Source organism: Crocuta crocuta, unplaced genomic scaffold (genome assembly GCF_008692635.1).
Source record: "Crocuta crocuta isolate KB4526 unplaced genomic scaffold, BGI_CrCroc_1.0 scaffold190, whole genome shotgun sequence".
Lineage (NCBI taxonomy): Eukaryota > Metazoa > Chordata > Mammalia > Carnivora > Hyaenidae > Crocuta > Crocuta crocuta.
The window spans coordinates 3,460,462-3,482,174 of NW_027527955.1; the positions used below are offsets into that span (position 1 = coordinate 3,460,462).

Genomic DNA, 21,713 nt, shown 5'->3' on the forward strand with positions numbered 1-21,713 from the left:
AGAGCTTGGTAATTTTAGTTTGCCAATAATGCACCAAATAAGAGCATCAAACTTCCATTGATGGCCTTACTATATACGAGGCATTGTAGATGTTTACATGTTACCTCATTTAATGTTTGCAGTGCTCTGCAAAATAAAACTATCTGAGGTCTTAATCTTCATTACGTTATTGATCCTGTGCTTTGGTGTTTTCAACTTCAGTAAATTGAGGATAATAATAGTATATATCAGATAGGATTTAATGAGAGAATAATTAAGTGCTTTTGTACATTTACTCAGAAATAGGAGTGCAGAAAAATGTGAACTATGAATAGCTTGTCAGCTGGGTTACAGAAGATTATATATGGATAGTAATGAGAGTTTTAAACAAAAATCTGAACTTCCAAAAATAAATGGGTCATTTTGGCAGATCATACATTTATTTCAATAATACCATCATTTTGGAGAGCATTTACAATTTGTGCTAAGAGGACAATTCACAGCTAGGAGGTATCCTCCCTTAGAAGAAAATAACTGTATAATTTTATAGATATATATTTTATCTTCTTTTGACTGAAGATGTATTCCTGTGTTTGATTACCTACATCATTTATCAAACTAGGCTCTCTGTCTCTCTCTCTTTTTTTTTTTAATTTGTAAGCTATTTTCAAAGACATAACAGAATTAGGAAGCAAGTTGTTTTTGAAAACAGTAGCTATGTAAATGGTTTCTGTATTTGCTAATTTCAGTGCTCCTTGAAGGTAAATGAAATTTACTTGGAAAGGTTTCATTGGCTATTAATTTGTTTTCATTTATTTGTGACGTTTTACACTGAAATATCAACATGTTTTGTATAGTCTTCTATTTTCTCAATTTAAATTACTTACTTTAGTTCTAAACCTTTTAGGTTTTAGTCTTTATTTGGTACATGTATACCCCTTCTTACTCTATGAGGAAATGAGTTTTATTTTATATGCTATAGGGAAATGAGTTTTATATGCAGATTTTTTAAAAAGTTTATTTTTGAAAGAGAGAGAGACAGTGTGAGCAGGGGAGGGGCAGAGAGAGAGGGAGAGAGAGAATCCCAAGCAGGCTAGGCGATGTTAGCGCAGAGCCTGACGCAGGCTTGAATGCTCGAAACTGAGATCATGACCCGAACTGAAACCAAGAGTCGGATGCTTAACTGACTGAGCCACAAAATGAGTTTTTATTCTTCTATATTTGAGGCCCAAAATGAGTTTTATTTTAAAATAACGTTTTATATTATTTTTATAATGCTTTTTAGATATAGGGTTCTTTATATCGGAGGATATTAAACAATTCTGTTTTTGTTACAGTTTTCGTACTAGCAAAGGAGTTGGTTACTCTGCTCACTTTGTTGGCAACTGTCTAATAGTCACATCACTAAAGTCTAAAGGAAAAGGTTTTCAGCACTGTGTGAAATACGATTTTCAACCACGGAAGGTAGGTATAAGTAAATATTTCTGTTGAGAAACACACAATTTACAATTCCCACTGTCTCAAAATTCACCTCTGTAATATTCTCTTCCTGATTTTCTAATGACTCATAAATCTTTTTTTTTCTCCTTGTCTGCATTTTCTTTTTATTTTTATGTCTAACTTTTCACATAAAAAGATCAGGCTCTTGACCTCTTGCAGTATGTGTCTCACTTGCTCACTTGCTGTGATCTATTTTATGGCATTCTTAAAGTAAATACTTATTGAATATTTACTGAGTTCCAGACACTGTTGTAGGTACTAGAGATGTGACAGTGCACAAAACAGACCACATTCCTGCTTTTGTGGAGATTATGTTTTTTGGGAATTTTTATTAAGTTTCATGATAGATTCCCACTCTTATTCTTATCTCCAAGCTCTATTCTCACCTACCAAAAGATATTGCCACATGGATGTCTTTCTGGCCTCTCCACTTCACAATATGTAACATCAAGTTTTCATCTCCAGTCTTATATCCATTATGTTCTTAGGTCTCTTGTTTAGATTAAGAAACTTACCATTTTCATGACAGTGGGGACTTGGGTCATTTTTCTTCTTCATCCCCTCTTTGATCTTTATATCAGTTCAATTTTCCAGTCCTTTACTTTGTATCTCTGTAATATATCTGTCTTTCTTAAAAAAAAAAATTCCTTACCTGCTGCTTAAATTCTTCATATTGTTCCCTCTTCATCTTGGGTCTTTTGTCTCCTCCTCTCCCACATGATTTCACACACTAATATCTGATTTATATTCCTGATCATATTATTCCACTGCTCAAACCAGTCGTTTGCTTCTTACTAACAACTAATTTATTGAATGAGTTAACATTTTTAGCCTAGTCCTTCATGATTTGGATTTTATTTTCAGCTCTTTGCTTATACCCTTTATTCTGTCAAAACAGAGCTACTATATGTATTTCACTTTTTTCCTTTTCAAATGTTCAGTCTCTGGCATGAAAACATTTACATGTCTCCTCATTTGAGCTGTAGGTCTTCAAATCTCACCTGATCGTTAGGTTCCATTTCACATAACATTATTTCCATGGACTCTGTCCTTGATTTTCCTTATTCTCAGATGTAATCTTTCTCATAGTATATTATTTCAGTGTCTTTACAACAGTTATTTGTTTTAAACCTTTATTGTTCATTTATATGTGCATAATTAAGTAACTGTTGAAATCAAGCTATGTGTTGGATTCATCTTTGTATTCCCTCATTTACCTGCCACAGAGTTTTGAAGTTGGTAGACTGCCAGTGATATATGTTGGATAAATGAATAAAATGTGCTTTAACAACCAAAAAGGAGTTGCCTGAAGGAGTAGGTTATATTTATCTGGACAGCTAATTTCTGTTGAGCAGTTTATTTTCTAGTGGTATAAAAATAAATGACATGTTACTATTAACAAAATGGGAAGGAAGGCCTGGGCCTCCTTGTGGTCAGTGCTTCTTTACAAGGCAAGATGCCAAAGAGCTTTTCCATGTGGCTGGAAGAGGAAAGGTCGTCATGGGAACAAAGATCAAGTCATTGAGATTGTTACTTCCTATGTGATACGTATTTAAAATCAAAAGCTTACCAGCTTTTCTTATTATTTCAGCACAGTAATGTACACTGCAAAACTAAGTTAATATTTGGAATTGTAGAGAACTAGAGCTTTATCCATGAGCATTAAGAGAGATTTTCTGCTTTTTGAGACTGTGTTTTGCACAGGTTTAATAGAAAATACAATTACTTAGAATTCCAACCACTGACATATTCTTATATATTTATTCTGATCCTAAAATTTTGCTATATAGAATATATAATTTTGTGTGCAGTGTCACTGTATATAATCTATGTAATGTATAACTTTACTATATGTTATATAGAAATAATGCATGTTTTCAATTTTTAGCACATTTATGAAAATATTAAGCAATTTCAAGTTATATTATTAATTCAAAATACATTCAAAGGCAGACTTATATGAGCTTTATGTGACTTCAGTTACAGTTGTGAGGAATGATGTTTGAAGAACATTTGCAGAAATTCTGCTTTAATTACGGTTCTGCCTTATTCTTCCTCTTCCCTTTCCCCCTCCCCCAAATTCTCTTGTCCCCCCTTACCTCCTCCTCCTCTTTTGCTCATCCTTTCCGTCGCCCCCTGCCTTTCCCACCCCCCTCCCCTGTTTCGTCCTCCTCCTCTTCTTGTTCTTCTCCCCTCTAATCGTGTTTGGCTTAGACAAGAGAACAAGTTTGTAGACTGGAGATTCAGACTTCACAGTAGTCTGTATGCAGGTGCCTGTCATGCACGATGGGTTTATACATAATTAGCTCTTTTAAAAGGTCGAGTGCTAAGCCTTCAGTTTTGGTAATACAGAGAGTTTTCTTGAGGGAGTTTAAGCTAATCCTAGTAGTTCTGAATCTTGTTTCCTGAGATTGAAGCTTCCATTAATTTCTGTTCTTCAATAACGCTGGCTTCAAGAAGGGGGATGTTGCTCTGTGGTTCATGTTTTGGCCCTTGAGGTAGACCTCCGAATATAGATATCCAGAGGCCAGGTTGATATGTGTTAGGAATTTTTAAAATTTTTAATGTTTATTTATTTTTGAGAGAGAAACAGACACACAGAAAGAGCATAAGTGGGGGAGAGAGACAGACAGACAGACAGAAAGAGCATAAGTAGGGGAGGGGCAGAGAGAGACAGAGACACCGAATCCAACTCCAGTGCAGGCTCCAGGCTTTGAACTGTCAGCACCGAGCCTGATACGAGGCTCGAACTCATGAACCGTGAGATCATGACCTGAGCTGAAGTCGGATGCTTAACCTACGGAGCCACCCAGGTGCCCTGATAATGTGTTTAGAAGTCTGCTGTAAGGGCGCCTGCGTGGCTTAGTTGGTTGAGTATCTGACTTTGGCTCAGGTCATGATCTCGAGGTTCACAGAGCTGTGTTGGGCTCTGTGCTCACAGTGTGTGGGGCATTCTTGAGATCCTTTCTCTTCCTCTTTCTCTGCTCCTCCCCAGCTCATGCTCTCTCTTTCCCTCCCTCTTTCCCTCTCTCTCTCTCTTACCCTGTCTCTCTCAAAATAAATAAATAAATTTTAAAAAGTCTGCTCTAAAGATCTAAAGATAAAATGAAAAGTGTGCAACTATATTATAGAATTAGACTTATAAGATATAATTCACTATCACCTGGGGTTTTTCTAGAGAAATGTTCTTGGATATTTATTGGACTCTATGTTTGTGTTAGAGTAACCAATCATTTGAAAGTCCAGAATTTAAAATAAAAAGAGACAGAGGATAGGAGTTCCTATTTCAACATATTTAAGGCCAGTTATCCCTTACAAGTTCAAGGGTCTTTTTGGATACCTGACAGTGAGATTGTCCACCTTCTTTAAGAGCACACTTTACTTTTTATCCACAGGAATATTTATCTGCAGGAACATAACAGATGATGAGACCACATGTGACAGGCAGAATGTCCTTTCCTTTTCTTTCTGTTTGTTTGTTTATTTGTTTGCTCATGATCCCATGTGTGTTTTGCCACTTATTGAAGAAAATATTATTTAGGATGGAGTTTTCAAATATATATTTAAAAAATTTTACCTGAGTCTAATAAAAATATTTGCTTTATGTTTAAGCGATAGTAATAACTGTTTCTATTAAAGAATATTAGCTTGGGGCGCCTGGGTGGCTCATTTGGTTAAGCATCTGACTCTTGATCAGCTCAGGTCATGATCTTGGAGTTTGTGAGGCCCACCTTGGGCCTGCTTGGGATTTGCTCTCTCTCCCACTGTCTCTGCCCCTACCCTGTGCTCTCTTTTTCTCTGTCTCAAAATAAATAAACTTAAAAAAGAAATTATAAAAAAAAAGAATATCAGTGTATCAATCATTCATTAATATATACGTGGAAAATAGCTTTAAAAGCAATGATTCTATAAATTCATACATTAGAATGGAGGTTATTTGTTTCTTGATACAAATCCCACTGATTTTCATATAAATTCAGTTCTCTCTCTTCAAGAAATTCCGATCTATTAGATTTGGGATGAGACCCAGGAGAGTTTGCCAAATGTGCCAAACTATTTTGAATTTCAGTGGGAACTTGTTATAAATACAGATTCTTGGAATTATAATTTCCATGTTAGAAGTATGCTTTTAACAAATGCCCTAGGTGATTTTTTTCATCAACAGTGATTTGAAGAGTATAAGGAAAATTAGGGTGAAGTTAAGAACTAAATAAAATTGTCATTAACCAATAAAAAGCAATTTAACCCACTTGTTCCCTCTCTTTCATGTCTTCACACTATTTCCTTGTGAGAAATACATTCCCATTTGTAAGAGCTCTATATATGTTGATTCTAAGGAGTCTTGGTAGGAAAAGGGCCAGGGAGTGATAGAGGTTTTAAAAAACCATAGATGCTCATAAACCTTAAAAACCATAAATACTCTATTTTACTGTTTCGTTATTCAAGATAAGTGTGTTCTCTCTTTTTTTCTTTCTTATTTTTCCAGGATATGCCCTAAAGTGTAATCCTTTGATAAGGTGTTTAACCGGCCTTTCTAAAAGAAATCTTTATATTAAAACTTTTGCTTTCTTAGCTGTACCACTTACCAGATCTTTGACGTTGTGAAAATTCAGTAAATTGTTAGTCCACAGTAGACTGTTAGCATATTACTAAGTGCTCAATATGTGTTTGCTGCTATTGATATTTGTATAAATATCATGTTATATTTTCCTATTCTTATTACAGTTTTTTTTTCTTGTTCCTGTTTGGTATCCTTTTCAAGATCTCTTTTCGAGTCTTAACTAAATGCAGACCTCAGTAGATGTACATAATATCACTATGCATACATAGTTTCCAATTTTCCTCCCATTTCTTTTAAAATATAAAGCAAAAATATATAAAATATTATGTTCAACATTAGGTTCTTTTGAATTGAAAAGGCACTTGTCTGTTATATGTATATATTGATGTACCATGGAAAGAGAACATTAAAGTTAATTTTCCTATAACTGCTGTGACCTTCACTGAGATTAGTTCGTTCATTCAGCTGTGCATTCATTTATTCATCCATCAGCTTTATCAAATATCAGTGTTATGACCAAAAGCAAACTCTTTCATTGTAACTCCACATCTTATTATCTGGCTAATTAACTGGCTAACTGTATTAATTATCTTAAGTTAATGATACCAGTACCAGTTTAAGTGAAAAATTGGAAACCATCTTTAGACTTCCCTTTTCTGTATCAGCACTTTCAGTGAGTTTTGTTAATTAGTCTCTATCCCCATTCTTTTAAATTACCAATGTCTTTGTTGTAATTTAGGCTTTTATAGTTTTCTTACCTCAACCTTTGCAGTAGTTTGGAGGTTTATCTTTAACCAGATTTGCCTAACTCTCCCTCTTACTCACTACTACCAGTTATTTTTCTATATTATGAAGATGATCATTCCATTTTCCTGCTCAAAATTCCTTAGTGATATGACATTATGAAGAAAACAAAGGCAGATTACTAAAGGCATCCTGCAAGTCTCTATAAACTGATCTTTGTTTTGTGTCTAAATCCAAACACGGAGAAAAGTTTTCTCAGGGTTCTGTGCTGTATGTAAAGTATTAAGATTTCTCTTTCCCCCCTGTTTACTCAGCAATTTGTACTTATCCTTCAAGCTTTGTCTTAAGTTTCATTTTATTCTTTCAATGACTTCTTCTCTATTAGACTTCCTTCTCCATTTGTCTTTTCTTTTCCTTCTGCTCTCAGTTAGTCATTACTTCTTTTGCCCCCATATCTGTGTTTTAGATATTTTCCATGGTTTTGTAATTGCTTTCATGTTTGTTTTTTGGTGAACCCTCCTTAAAGGTGTATATGTTAACACTGCCCACAGTCTGGGGGATACTGGGCATGAAGTAGACTCTCAGCAAATTTCTTCAATGAACAAATGAATGACTCTGAGGATTAAATGTCAATTTTAGCAGGAAAAAAATCTCATCAAAAGGAAATAGTAGGTAAAAAACAGATATTTAGTGAATGCTGTCTTCTTAATGGCTGCCCAATATGTATTAGGAACTATTCTTCATAGTTTTCATACACTGTCTCTTATTTATAATGTTCACAGTCACTCCACAAAGTAGGCATTCCCCTTGTAACCTGGGAACTCAGATTTTTATCTATATGAATTTAAAGTTCATACTGCACAGCCCAGCTCCCTAAATTATTTGGTACATAGCAGAAAGAACTCAATAAATATTTGTTAAATAAGTGTTTTCCTATATCAAGTATACCAGTACCTATAAATATATATCCAATATTATTTATCTTAAACTTGTCTTTGGATAATAGGAAATCCTTTTCTGTTTATAGACATTTGTTTATATGTATTCTATCTAGAAATTTAAAATGTCTTTTTTTCTTTAAAGTTTTTATTTAAATTCAAGTTAGTTAACATATAGTGTCAATTGGTTTCAGGAATAAAAGTGATTCATCACTTATATAACACCCAGTGCTCATCACAAGTGCCCTCCTTAATGCTCATCACCCATTTAGTCCATCCTCTACCCACCTCCCCTCCAGCAACCCTGTTTGTTCTCTATAGTTGACTGTCTTATGGTTTACCTCCCTCTCTGTTTTTATCTTATTTTATTTCTCTTTTCCTTTCCCCTATGTTCATATGTTTTGTTTCTTAAATTCTACATGTTTGTGAAATCATATGGCATTTGTCTTTCTCTGACTGACTTACTTCACTTAGCACAATACACTTTAGTTTCATCCACATTGTGCAAATGGCAACATTTCATTCTTTTAGATGGCTGAGTAATATTCCATTACGCATATATGTGTATTATATGCACACACGTATATATTTACATGTACGTATGCACATATATGTATATATATACCCAGAAGCACGCATTTGGGCTCCTCCCATAATTTGGCTGTTGTGATAGTTAGAAATTTAAAATTTCTAAAGATTTTGCTCCAAAATAATAAAGGTTATATTTCCTGTGTTACCTAGATGACATTCTGGTGGAAAATTTTCAAACTCAAGGAGGGTCATATAAGTAAATTTGAATTCTTATGCATGTAAACGTCTATAAAATTTTTCTCAAATTTATATGAAGCTCAGTTTTTATGGCTTCTTGATAATTGTGTAGTATTTAGAAATATGAATGCTTAAATGACTGACTTTAAAGATTTTCTATTGCTTTTAATCAGGACCATGTTGCTTCCTGATCAAGTAGAAGATTTCCTTTGCAATAATTAAAGATTACCTAGAATGAAACAACTTTAAAAAAGACATGTGTTTTAAGGATTGAATTGTTTCACCTAACATTTTATTTTTATAATTGAGAAACAATATTGTTTGTGCTGTTCCATGAGTTGTTTAGTGCACTATTTTTATTTTTTAAAGTGAATTTTGTTCAAAGTATTTCAGATACCTTGAAATAGCTAATATTTTAGTGGCTGAGAATTATTATTATTACAGCTTTAAGTTCTTCAAAATATAGCATATGAAATAATGAATAGTGCTTTTAAGTAATCTGGGAAACAAAGTTTGCATTATATATTTTCATGTTTTTTTGGGGGGGGGTTGAAACTAAGTCTAAATTTTTTCTTCTTAAACACTGGAGGCCTACTTGTTCAAGTGTCTATAAATCATTTGTATTTTTTTATATTTTAGAAAAATATTTCTCTGTTCTTGGCCTTAGGTTAAGTATTCTTGGCCTTAAGTGTCAAAGATAGTAAGGGCTGGATCCACAAATTGTTGCAGAAATTAAATCATTCTGTATCAAAATATACTGTTGAATTCTTTTGGTTGACACTAGGACTATAAAGTTAAAACTTAATACAGACTTATTCCTTGATTCCTAATGAATATTCACATATTATTAAGTTAAATATATATAATTATTCTTGGACCTAATAAGTCTGAGTTGTAGAAATGAAACCACCTAAATCTTATTATAAATGTTAAAATGTTGGGGGTGCCTGGGTAGCTCAGTTGGTTAAGAGTCCAGCTCTTGACTTCGGTTCAGGTCATGAGCTCATGGTTCATGAATTCAAGCCCTGCTAGCAGCACGGAGCCTTCTTGGAATTCTTTATCTCTCTGCCCTTTCCTGTTCCTACTCTTTATCCCTCCCTCCCTTCCTCCCTCTCTCTCTTCCTCCCTCTCTCTCTCTCAAAATAAACAAACAAATAAATCATTAACAAATTACTTTAAAAAAGTAAATAAACGTTAAAATGTTGTTCCTTTGACTTACCTTTCCTGGCCATGCAACCCAAAATAGAATCAAGGTTAATCTTTCTCAGTTTATGCTATTTTTTTCCTTCACACTAATCATTGTCATTTTATCTTTATTTACTTGTCGATTCTGTGTCTCTTTCACTACACCATGAATTCCAGAAGAGCTGAACCTGTGGTCTGTCTGGTCAGACTTATGGTACAATATCAATGTTATTAAATGGATAAACCAAATATAATTGTATTTCCATGATATTTGGATCTTGGTCTAATAGGAGTGTCATTCCATAGTTCAAGGCATTCTAGGTCTGTCTCCATCACAGATTTATTCTTTATCAGTCACTTCTTTCATCTGCAAAATGAGAAATATGAGGGGGAACTTGAAATGGTAATGTGTAACTATTAGTATTCTTTTAACCATTTCTTAAGGTGTGTTGTGACTGTTATGATTGCTTTTTAGGTAATGACTAAACATTCATATCAAGATCTTTATTTTTTTTTATTTAAGTGGTACATGATCAGCATTGTCCACATTTATAATCGATGGAGGAACAGTGAAATTCGGTGTTATGTTAATGGACAGCTGGTATCCTATGGTGATATGGCTTGGCATGTTAACACAAATGATGTAAGTTTTTTTTTGTTTCTAATCTGTGCTTTGATGTATTTGAGTGTGTGATCTATCACTATTCATGACATGAATTTTATAATAGTTTGGTAGAAACTTAATAGTTGTACTTTGAAAGTTTTATTCAGTTAAATGAATTTTATGTCTTAAATTTAGTATAATGATTTTGCTAAAATAGATGATTAGTGATAAAGAAAAGGAAAATTACTCAAATATATTATTAAGTATTAGGTCAGAAACATCCATGCAATATTCTATTCTTTTCCAGAATTTCAAGCATTAAACACGGTGTCATACACCTTATTTGGATGTGAAAGGAAGACCTGAAACACAGTGAATCAGTGTAACATGTAGTCAGTATTATTTACTACAAAATAATGATAAATGCTGTGGGGAAATACTAAGTGGGAATAGATATAGAAAGTATAGGGGTAGGGAAGGAGGAAGCCAGATGGTACAGAGATGATCTTAGTGAGAAGAGTTTAGGGAGCAAGTCATGTGGATATTTGGGAGAAATATCCCATTCGCTGAAAACAGTGAGTGCAGAGCCTTTGAGGCAGAATGGAAAGTTAATTGAAAAAATAAGCAGCCAATTTGTCTAGAACAGAAGGAGGAATGGACAGAAACATGTTAAGAGGTAAGATTTAGGCAGACAGTGTAGGGTGAAATCATGCAGGGCGTCATACACAAACATAGTATCTCGGTTTTCCCACCTTAACCAGCATAAAAATCTTTGGAAGGTTTTTAGCAGACAAGTGGCATGATCCTGACTCATATTTTAAAAATGTCAATCAGGCTGCAACACTGAGAATATTCTAAAGGGAAAAAATGGCAGAAGCATGGAGATCAATTAAATTACCTATTGTAATAATAGCAAACAGGTAATACTAGTTTTGACTAGCATGTTAGTGATGAGGGAGGTAATACAGTTGTATCTAGGAGAGAGCATATCTAGAGTTAAACCCTCAAGAACTCTGTTCTGGGCTTTACCTTGTCATTAGCCTGGCATGTGTTCAAATGCCAGAAGTTTTACCTTCAAACCCAATAATACACAATCATTCCAGCATAGCTGGCTTTATAAAAACTTGCCTCTCTTGAACCAAATACACTTCTCAGTGTTGTCTACATCTCTGCAGACTTTTATTTCAAGGGCAGGGGTCTCTTCTTGTTCTCTCTTGTATTCTTTTAAATAGCACTGTGTCGATAGTCCATGTTTTCCCAGGGTCAGGGGTTTAAAGAGTACTCCCTGCAGACTGTATCTGAACCTTGACCTGTTTTCACATGACCTGAGAGCTAAGAATACTGTTTTTTTTTTTTATTTTTTATTTTAAAGGTTTTTCTTTCTTTTAGGACCCAAACAAACAGACAAAAAATCAAGAAAGATTGTGTAACAGCCACATGGGGCTGTCAAAGTTTAAAATCTTTACTATATGTTCATTTATAGGACAAGTTTGCTTTTTTGTTCTAGAAACTCATAGTTGGGTCTTAGTAAATTTTTGAGAATGATTTTGTCAGAATTAGAATACACAGATGAAATTCTACTTTCTGCCCTCCAAAGGGAAGACTTTTTATTTTAGAGTGGCGGTAACCCCAATGACCTTCTTGGCTGTCACCAAATCTACAGTTATATTTAGAATGACAGAAATGAAAGGAAAAGAAAAAAAAGAAGGAGGGGAAGGAAGACTTCAATTTTTGAATTATTTGCAATAGTACACCAAGAAATGAAGAGGCCTGGGCCATAACACTTACTTACATAGACCTTGTGGAGTAAACTCTTAAGTTCCTATAGTTTTAATTACAGATTGGGTTTTTGATGAAGAGTTTCTATCTTTATAATTCATTCAGAAATATTTTGTTATTCTATGGAGACACCAAAGGGATTTCATACATATATAATGCCATGCTTATCAGTACAAAGGAATGGGCAAAAGAAACTAGGGCCTAGTATTAGGTGAGATTTAGAGAAGTAGAGTAGGGAAGGATTTTAAATGTGGCTTCTTAGGTCTTGAACTCTGCAGATGGAGAGCACCATACCATCTGCGTTAGCCAGCAGACTTTGGTGATAATTATTTATTTGGTTCTGCATAATGCCTACTGAATGGGAGAGAGGGAAGTGATTTTCACTGTGATTTTCCTTGCTTTGTTTGGAGAAACAGAGGAATATATATCCCTGGTGGAGAAATTAGGTAGTTTCTAAAAGTAAGCCTTCTGTGTTATGGTTAAAATTTGGAATTGTCATTCTCTGATTCAGGTGAATCTCTCTCTATATATGGCCTGTTGTTAGAGCATGTGAGTTTTGAAATTAGTTTTACTTTTCTAAATAGAAATTTAAGCCCTTTTACCTTTAAGTATAACATTTGCGAAAGTGGCCAACTGATTATTGAGTAGATGGTTATTGTTTGTTTTACTTTTACATAGATACAAAATATTTAACTGATTTACTTTTTTTGGAAAAATTTTAGCTGGCATTTATTAGGTAAATATTCCATAAAGTCTTAAGTGATGCTTTTTTCTGATATTATTGTTATACTTGAAAGTATACATGACAGTGAAGGCAGATATCCTTAAATATTTTATCATTACAAAATAATACATTGATTTCTTTGTGACTTTTTAAAAATAGAGCTATGACAAGTGCTTTCTCGGATCTTCAGAAACTGCTGATGCAAATAGGGTGTTCTGTGGTCAGCTTGGTGCCGTGTATGTATTCAGTGAAGCACTCAACCCTGCGCAGATATTTGCAATTCACCAGTTAGGACCTGGATATAAGGTAGTAATAATGATCTTATAAATTCTGTGGAAAGTTTTATGTGAATTCTATGTGAAATGTGATACAATGTAATATAGAGTGACAATCTTTCTTCAGTGTCGTTTAAATGTCATCTCTGTTCGTTGGAACTCACTTGTTAGTACAGGTTTGATTTTGTTTCAAAGGTGCTTTTTCTCTTTTGGACTTTTTTCCTTTCATGAACTTCCAAAATTGAAAAGAATGTTTTTTGTTATGTTGAAGCCATGTTGACATAACTCTGAAATAATAAATTTCATAAAACCATATTGCTTAATGCGGTATTTGAAATTCCAAATTTTGAAATATATAATGAACAAAGGAAATGACTAGTATCTTCAAAATAGAGATGACTTGGAAAGTATAAAGATTTAGAAGGAAAATGGTGTAAAATATTACATGTGGCTGAAATCATTCAATTTTAGTTTTTACTTTTGCTTGTCCTATACAATAGGTGAGGAAGGTCTGTAGAGTAGTATCGGGATTTTGTAAAATCAATTATTAAATATGGTGTATCATATTCTTCCTGTTTTTTAACTCTCAAAATGAAGACCTTTTTTAGCTAGGATGTCACATTCACATAGTTGAATTAGTTTTTAATATGTAATATGCCTGGCTAGGGAAGTATATAAGAGATTTATTTAAATAACATTAGGAACTGAGGCATTCCAAACTGTTTGGAACTGAGGGAAAAGTATGCATTGTGAGTCAAAGTATTTATAATTCTGAAGAAGTACAGGTCTTGCCGGAAGAACTGTTGTTTTAAACATAGTGTTTAAGTAATCAGTGTGAAGATTGCATTATGAAAAAGGGATACTAAAATATTTCTGTTCCCAGTGATTTTAAAATAATCACAATACTGTTAAATGAGAGTAATGCTGTAATTTTTCTGTCAGGGTGATAATTCTTGCTACCATCTTTTGTCCATATCAGTTGATTTGTTTTAGTGTCTCTAGAAATGAACTTGTGCTTGTAGCAGCACTATGTCTGTATTGGCCTTTTGTAGGGTGTTGGGTCCTAGCTCTGCCATGTGTGGGCTTTGCATGGCAGTGTTTCTATAATTCACGTTTGGGGGTTTATATACGTCCTGTCTCCTTTTGTTTTTTTGCCTTGGTCTATAAAATACTTGATGTGGCTTCAAGCATTGCCGGAATGATTAAATGAATCAAATCGATGATATATAAATAAAGGTAGAAAATTTTAAAAACCACAGATATGCAAAATGTAAATCCAACATGATTGGTATAATGAAGTTTTAGAATTGATGGGAGCTTCCTGGTAGGAAAAAGGAAAATGAATAAATACAAACAAGTTACGTAATTCTCCCATTTGGAAAGGAGCAAACCTTGTCTTGCATCACTTCGCTAACTTAGTTGTTTGTCATACGGCTTTTTCTCATCTCATTCTTTTATAACAAAAGTGAAAATGAACAGTAGTCCTGTGTCACCGTGTTCTATGCCCAAGTACTCGTGATATAAGAATGTATTCCTAGCATCCCAACATAGGCAGTAGAGAACCTGTATCAAAGTCAGGACTTGTAAAAGAAAATTCCTCTAAATTTGGGCATTACATGAAAAAGAATTTTATTAAGTTTTGAGAGTTCCCAGTTAACGGGTATAGCCCACTGAGCACCTTGTTATTGCACAAAGTAGACTATAAATCCATGGGTGTGTTATGTATTTTCTCAATTTGTAAATACTAAAATTAGAATTACTATTAGGACAAGCATCTGTAAAAATTTTGACGATGAAATGTTTTCCCTAAAATTCAGAGTGAAGAGAAAGAGGAAAGAATGCAAATGAAGATCAGATTGTGTTATGACAGGGAAAAAAGCTGAAGTGGTTCACATAGTCTCAGTTTTCTTGGGTAAAGTAGGAGGCAGAGTCAGTTCCTATGAGTGAAGGGGTAAAGAGTTGCACTGGAACTTTTAAGGTGTTTATGATATAATAATTCGTTGACATTTGGTTTAAATCACAAACAAAGCTTAAATTATTGTAATATAATAACGTATATATATTCATTGCTGTGCATTATATAGAGCTTCCTGTAAGGATAATGGTCAGATAATATTGTCTTCTATTCTGGGCTTAACGTAGATAGCATGTCAGTATTGGGCCCAGAAATAAAATAAATTAATTCTCCCCAAAATAATGCCCTCAAACTATATATACTATGGAGCCTGTCCCATGTGATTTTGACTTCTTGATCATTAGAATATTAGGTCATTTTCTATCTGTGAAATGTCTGGTTTTGAGCAATATAGCTTGTCTGTGAATATTTTGTACTTAGTTATTTTAGGTAAATGGTAAATAAAGGAGGGTATTACTAATCAGTTAAATCAATTAAATCATTAGGTTCAGGGGTGACTGGATGGCTCAGTCATTTAAGTTTCTGACTCTTGACTTCTGCTCAGGTCATACCATGATCTCATGGTTTGTAAGTTTGTGTCTCATCAGGCTCTGTGCTGACAGTGTGACACCTGATTGAGATTCTCTCTTCTCTCTCTTTTCCTTTCTCTCTCCCTCTCCAAAATAAATAAATAAACTTTAAAAATAAATAGGGGAGCCTGGGTGGCTGAGTCAGTTAAGCATCTGACTTCAGCTCAGGTCATGATTTTGTGGTTGGTGATTTCTAGCCCCTCATCGGGCTCTGTGCTGACAGCTTAAAGCCTGAAACCTGCTTCAGATTATGTTTCTCCCTCTTTCTCTGCCCCTCCCCCGCTCACACTCTTGTCTCCAAAAATAAATAAACATTAGAAATTTTTTTTTAATAAACAAGCCATTAGGTTTTGGATTTGTAACACAGAATTTCTCACTGTAATTTTGTCTAGGATAGAAAAACTTACTGTGAGTTAAGTGTATTGTTGAGCTCCATTTTTTGGGGTTATTCAGTGTGTACAATATTATAAAGCCTTATATATACAGTGACTTTTTAACATAAGCTTATACAACATTTTAACAGAATTTTGATATTTTCCAATTGTTATTGGACATTTCCTAATTATTACTATCATATAACCTCTTGTGGCAAGCAATTCATCTACCTTGCTAAATATTACAATATTAAACCTTGTTTTTGTCCTCCACTAAAGAAAATGATTTTTATCAGTTTGTTATATTATGATAAAGGCATAACTGATAAGAGAAACTGTATAAAATAGCGTCCAAAATTAAGATCATTTTGGAGGGTACTGATACCTGTTTGGATAAGCAAGCTCCTAACAAAGTGATATTCTCACAATAACCACTTAAAACTCTGCACATAATACAGAAAACAACTATGTGAGGGTTCTAAAGAGCTAAGATTAAGCGAGGTATCAAAACATGAAGCAAGTGGTCCGGCATGGGCTGAGTTGCCTGGTTTTTACTCTGATAGAAAATCCTTTTTGGCCAGAAAAATTAAGGTGAAAAGCACTTGGCCAGTCAGCACCACATGGAAATTAATGGGCAACTCAAGAAAAGAAACAGCCAGAAAAGGATCTGAATTCTGTATTTAAAAAAATCAGCCCAAATCTCTAGCCCACTCCTGAAGCCATGATGATCATGACATACTGATAATACACTGTAAATAAGTCTTCAAGAATTGAACTGAGATCCGACACACCACACATGGGAGATATGACAGTCTGTAATTGTATTGATACAAGAAATTACCTCACAAAACAAAAACATCAGTACTTTTCAGAACAGTATAGTCTCTATAGAATATTTTCACCATGTCTGGTATATAATCCAAAATTGCTCATTCTGTGAAAAGCCATGAAAATGTGACTTATTGTCTAGGGAAGGAGAAAAACATCAGCACATGCCTACCCGGAAATCACTGAGGATCATGAATTTATTACATGAGGACTTTAGGGAGCTATTTTAACTAGTGAAATTAAACAAAATTGCTTTTAATGAACTGAAAGATGGGAATTATTAGCCACAAAAAAGTGGAAATTTTAGAATTGAAAAATATATCTGAAGTAAAAAATCCACTGTATGGGTTTATTATTAGCAGAATGGATATGGTAGAGAAATAAACAAACTTGGAGATAGATTGACAAAATCATTAGAAAAGAGAGAGATTAAGGGGGAAAGAACAAAACCATAGAGATATATGGAGTGGTTTGGAAATCTAATATTCAGTGAAAGGGTCAGAAAAAAATATTTGAAGGAAAAATGATTTTAAAAAAAACTTCACAAATTTGGTTATAAACAAAATAAAAACAACTGACATTTATAGGTTAAAGGAACTATGTAAACTCCAAGGAAAATAAATGCAAAGAGAACCAGAGTAGGCATATTATAGTAAAACAAAAGGAAAAAAAAGTTATTGAAAGCAAGCAGAGAAAAACTAGGCAGAATGCACACTTCCTTTAGCAGATGGGGAAACCATAGAGCTGAAGCAGAACCTGTCAACCAAGAATTCTTCATCTAGTGAAAATATTTAAGTCTAACAGATGAACATTAAGACAGTTTGTTTGTACCAGTACTTTGTAGACTGAAGAAAGAAACTTGGATCATTAAGAATGAAATAATGAAGAATATGAATGATTGATAAATGTATGGGAAAAATAAAATATCTTTTTCTCTTATTTAAAACACATACTACTCCTTAAGGCAAAAACTATTACACTGTCTGATTTGAATTTATAATAACATTTAATATGTATGATAGCCCTAATGGAAGGTTCTGGGAGGGGATATAATTATAAACTTTTCATATTTTATAAAGTATCTGTAGGATTCAAAACTATTGACTGAAATTTAGTAGCCAAAATGAAATTTACAAATTCAAAGTCATTTATCCTTTCTTGACATGTGAGTATCCAGTATTTAATGAAAGATAACATATATTCAACATATACGAAGTAGAAAGGAAAAATAAAATAAATTAATGCAAGTTAATGGAGACAAGGTGAATGAGATGAGTAAGAAGCATTCATTGATTTATCCATTCATTCTTTTAAAAAGTATTTATTATTAAATATTATTTATTGACACTATTATTCTAGGTGTTCTAGGTGCTAGGGATAAGACAGTGAACAAAACAGACAAAAATCCCTGTGTTTATTGAAGGGAAGGAGGATATACAGTATGGTAAGTGCTATGGGAAAAATAAAGCATGTAAAAAGGAGAGAAAATGCTGGACTGCAGTTTTAATACAGTGATAGAGGGGATTTCACTAAAGACTTCAAGGAGGTGAAGTTGATGCCAGCCAGGTGGATATTTGGGGAAAGGCTTTCAGGGCAGATGAGAAAGCAGGTGTAAAGGCCACTAGTAGGATCTTATTTGATAGATTAAAAAACACTGTGATTGTGTTTCACTGTGACTCAGATAGAGGTTAGACAAGGCTGTAGCAATAGGAAGTAATGGAACTTGGTTGGATTTTTTTTTATAAGGCATACCTAAAATAATACTGTAGGAGGTCAGCTTTTGCATATATTTTGAGGGTAAAGCCAGTAGGATTTTCTGTCCCTGTGAGTGTGGACTAAAGGTGCAAGAGAAGATTCAAAGGTGACCCAATGTATATTAGCCGGAACAACTCAATTGATGGACTTCTTAATTTACTGAGCTAGGGAAGATTTAAAAAGACTAAATTTTGGGGAATAAGGTCAAGTGTTTGATTTTGGACATAGGAAGTTTGAGATGCCAGTTAGACATCTCATGGGGAAATGATGTATGTCTGAATTTTGGGGGAGAAGTCTAGGTTGGAGACAGAACTTTAAGCATTGGTAGGGTATATACAGGATTTAAAACTATGGACTGGATTTAGGTATCAATGAAGTGATTCAGAGATAAAAGATGAATGAGGAATGAATCCTTGGAAAAGCCATTGTTTTCAGGTTGTGGAGATGAAAAGGACTCATCAAGGTAAAATTATGAGGAGAGCAAAGGAGAAAGGAGAGTATGGTGTCCTGAACATTTTTAAATGAAGAGAAGGTGATTAATTGTCAAATGCTGCTGACAGGTTGAGCAAATTCAGGACTGAGAAATGGCTATTGGATTTAGCAGCATGGAGGTCATGGGTGATCTTATTGTTATAATTTAAAATTAGTAAGGGCGTCTGGGTGGCTCAGTTGGTTAAGTGTCCGAATTTGGCTCAGGTCATGATATCACGGTTTGTGGGTTCGAGCCCTGTATCGGGTTCTGTGCTGACAGCCAGCTCGGAGCCTGGAGCCTGCTCCAGATTCTATGTCTCCCTCTCTCTCTGACCCTCCCCTGCTCATGCTATCTGGCTGTCTCTGTCAGAAGTAAATAAAAACATTAAAAAATTAAAAAAATAATATAAAATTAGTTAAAATGAGGGAAAAAAATCTTTCATTTAATGAAGACAATAGTGTTTGTAAAGAATTGAAAGAGAAACATTAATTTATGATTGCAAGTATAGTTTAGTTTTGTGTGTATCATTCTAGTGCATTGCATACCAAGACTTTATCTCTTCCTTTGTAATATTCCATCACTGAGTTTCCATCATTTTTTTCTTTTGAGGAGCTGTTTATTTGTAGCCGATTTTTTCTGGTCTCCTAATTATTTGCTTTTACTATATTATACATTTACTTATGTTAAATATATTTTTATATAAAAATTTTGTAGAAGGAGAAACCTCTGAATAGTATGTACTTCAGTGCCTATGAATATGCATATGTAAACTTTCTTTGCAAAATAGTGAGGACTTATTTTTAAACTGTCATACTTTAAATGATATTTTATTTTACTCAGTATCTTTGGATCATATGAACATACTCAAAGTATACTAACATTTTTCAAGTTAGTTGCAATTCTTCTTTTGGAATTACTTTTAAAGGGTCAGTTTTTAAGTGACACAGGAAAACAGTTTCATTACTTTAGAACTGTGCTGTATTTTTGATAAGATGGTTTTGTGACATCTGTTAATCCATCAAACGTGGCTTCAAGTTGTTTTTCTTTTTCCAAAAATTAGTTCCATCCCTTTAGGATGACGGTTTGCATTCAAAAATATAATTTAAAATGCTGTAGAGTTTGATCAGTAGTGGAACTGGAGAGTGGATCTCAGAAAGCCCTGAGCAGCTTTGTCCACATCCCCCACCACACACAGGGGCCACAGCTGCTGCTGGCCTCGGTCACTAACACTGTAACCTTGAGTAGTGAAGCCTAGATATAGCCTGGAAGTAAGCGGTAGCCAGGGTAGCCTCATATTGGCAGCACTTGAAGGGCCAAGTTCATCACAGGAAAGATCTGGGGAACGGTAAATGGTTCAGTGTAAGAAGCAGATATGGTGTAATCAACAGGAATGACAGCAAGGAATACGTATTTGTATACCAGACTGCCATAAAGAAGAATAACCCCAGGAAAGACCTTTGCCGTGTGGAAGATGGAGAGGCTGTGGAGTTTGACATTGTTGAAAGGACAAAAAAGGGTGCAGAGGCAGCATATGTTACACGCCCTGGGAGAGTTCCAGCGCAAGGCAGTAAATGTGCAGAAGACTAACCTGCTAAATTGCAGACACTATCCACATTGCAGCGGTTAGCCACACAGTTACCAGTAGGACTTCCAGAAGAGCGAGAATGGGGAAAAGAACATGGGATCTGGGATCTCCGAAAGGTCAGGCCCTACTGCTGGTCACAGTGTCCGTTTTATTTACGACATGTGGAGACCCCATGGGTGTTGAACATAGTACTCCAACTTTTCAGTGCTGGGAGAAATGGTGGAAGGTGCTGACAACCAGGGTTCAGGAGAGTAAGATAGACCAGTGAGACAAAATATGCATTGGGGTTATAGTTGACCATTCCACAGGTGCCTTCCTTGCCAGAGGCAAGCTAAAGAGGATGGCAGTGAAGGAGATGAGGAAAATCAAGGAGGTGAGACCCAGGGTCGGTAGCCACCTTCACATCTGTACTGTTGCAACTTCAGTCACCACAACACAGAAGCCTAGAAAATCCTAAACCACAAGATGGCAAAGAGACAAAGCAGCAACTCACCAGGGAGAATTAGTCCTCTACCAAGGCTCTACAGGGTAGGGCGGAGCAAATGCAGGCTTACCATCTCTACCATCATCCCATCATCTGGTTTAGTTAGCCAGCAGGAGGAAATGAACATGAAAATTTCAGCAATAAGAAATAAGAGAAGGTTGGAACTGAAGACCTCAAATGCTTGCCTTTTGTCCATTGACCAATAAGTAAAGCTCTTTGCATTATTTCTGCAGAATGGAGTTTTTAATTTACCTAAAGACAATCTCTCTCTCTCTCTCTCTTTAAGCCTGGTTTTCCTCAATGAACTTAAAAAGGTTTTTACATTGTTTCATATCTGGAAGTTGATTTTTTAAAAAACTCATTTTTAATTTGTAATACTCACAATTTGATTTTTTTCAAAAAGTCCACAGAATGCAAGCACCTGTTAATAAAGGTCTTTTAAAATGTTGTAAACTCTGAAAATGTTTTTTAAAAATCTTAGATATAAGGAATGTTTTGAGTTATAGAATGTATGTGTAAGTATTTTTAAGGTGACATTTGGAAAATACACCGATTGTGATATTTGTTAGCTATATTTGCTTTAAAATATCAGGCATATTATTTAAAGTTACACTGTATTATAGTATTTTTGTGAATGGTGAGACAAGTGTTCTCTGTTTCCAAAGTTCTGGTCC

At 34.5% G+C, this 21,713-nt stretch overlaps 1 protein-coding gene and 1 pseudogene across 1 annotated transcript in view; both read left to right on the forward strand.

The window, feature by feature from the left end:
• The window catches only part of NBEA (neurobeachin), a 685,485-nt gene that overhangs the window by 73,442 nt on the left and 590,330 nt on the right, over window positions 1-21,713 (forward strand). The window contains exons 6-8 of the mRNA XM_077752635.1: window positions 1,317-1,443; window positions 10,199-10,318; window positions 12,942-13,088. Of these exons, the coding sequence (XP_077608761.1) occupies window positions 1,317-1,443; window positions 10,199-10,318; window positions 12,942-13,088 (394 nt within the window). The remainder of the gene's footprint in view (window positions 1-1,316; window positions 1,444-10,198; window positions 10,319-12,941; window positions 13,089-21,713) is intronic.
• On the forward strand, window positions 13,195-21,061 carry LOC144222160 (Y-box-binding protein 1-like; annotated as a pseudogene).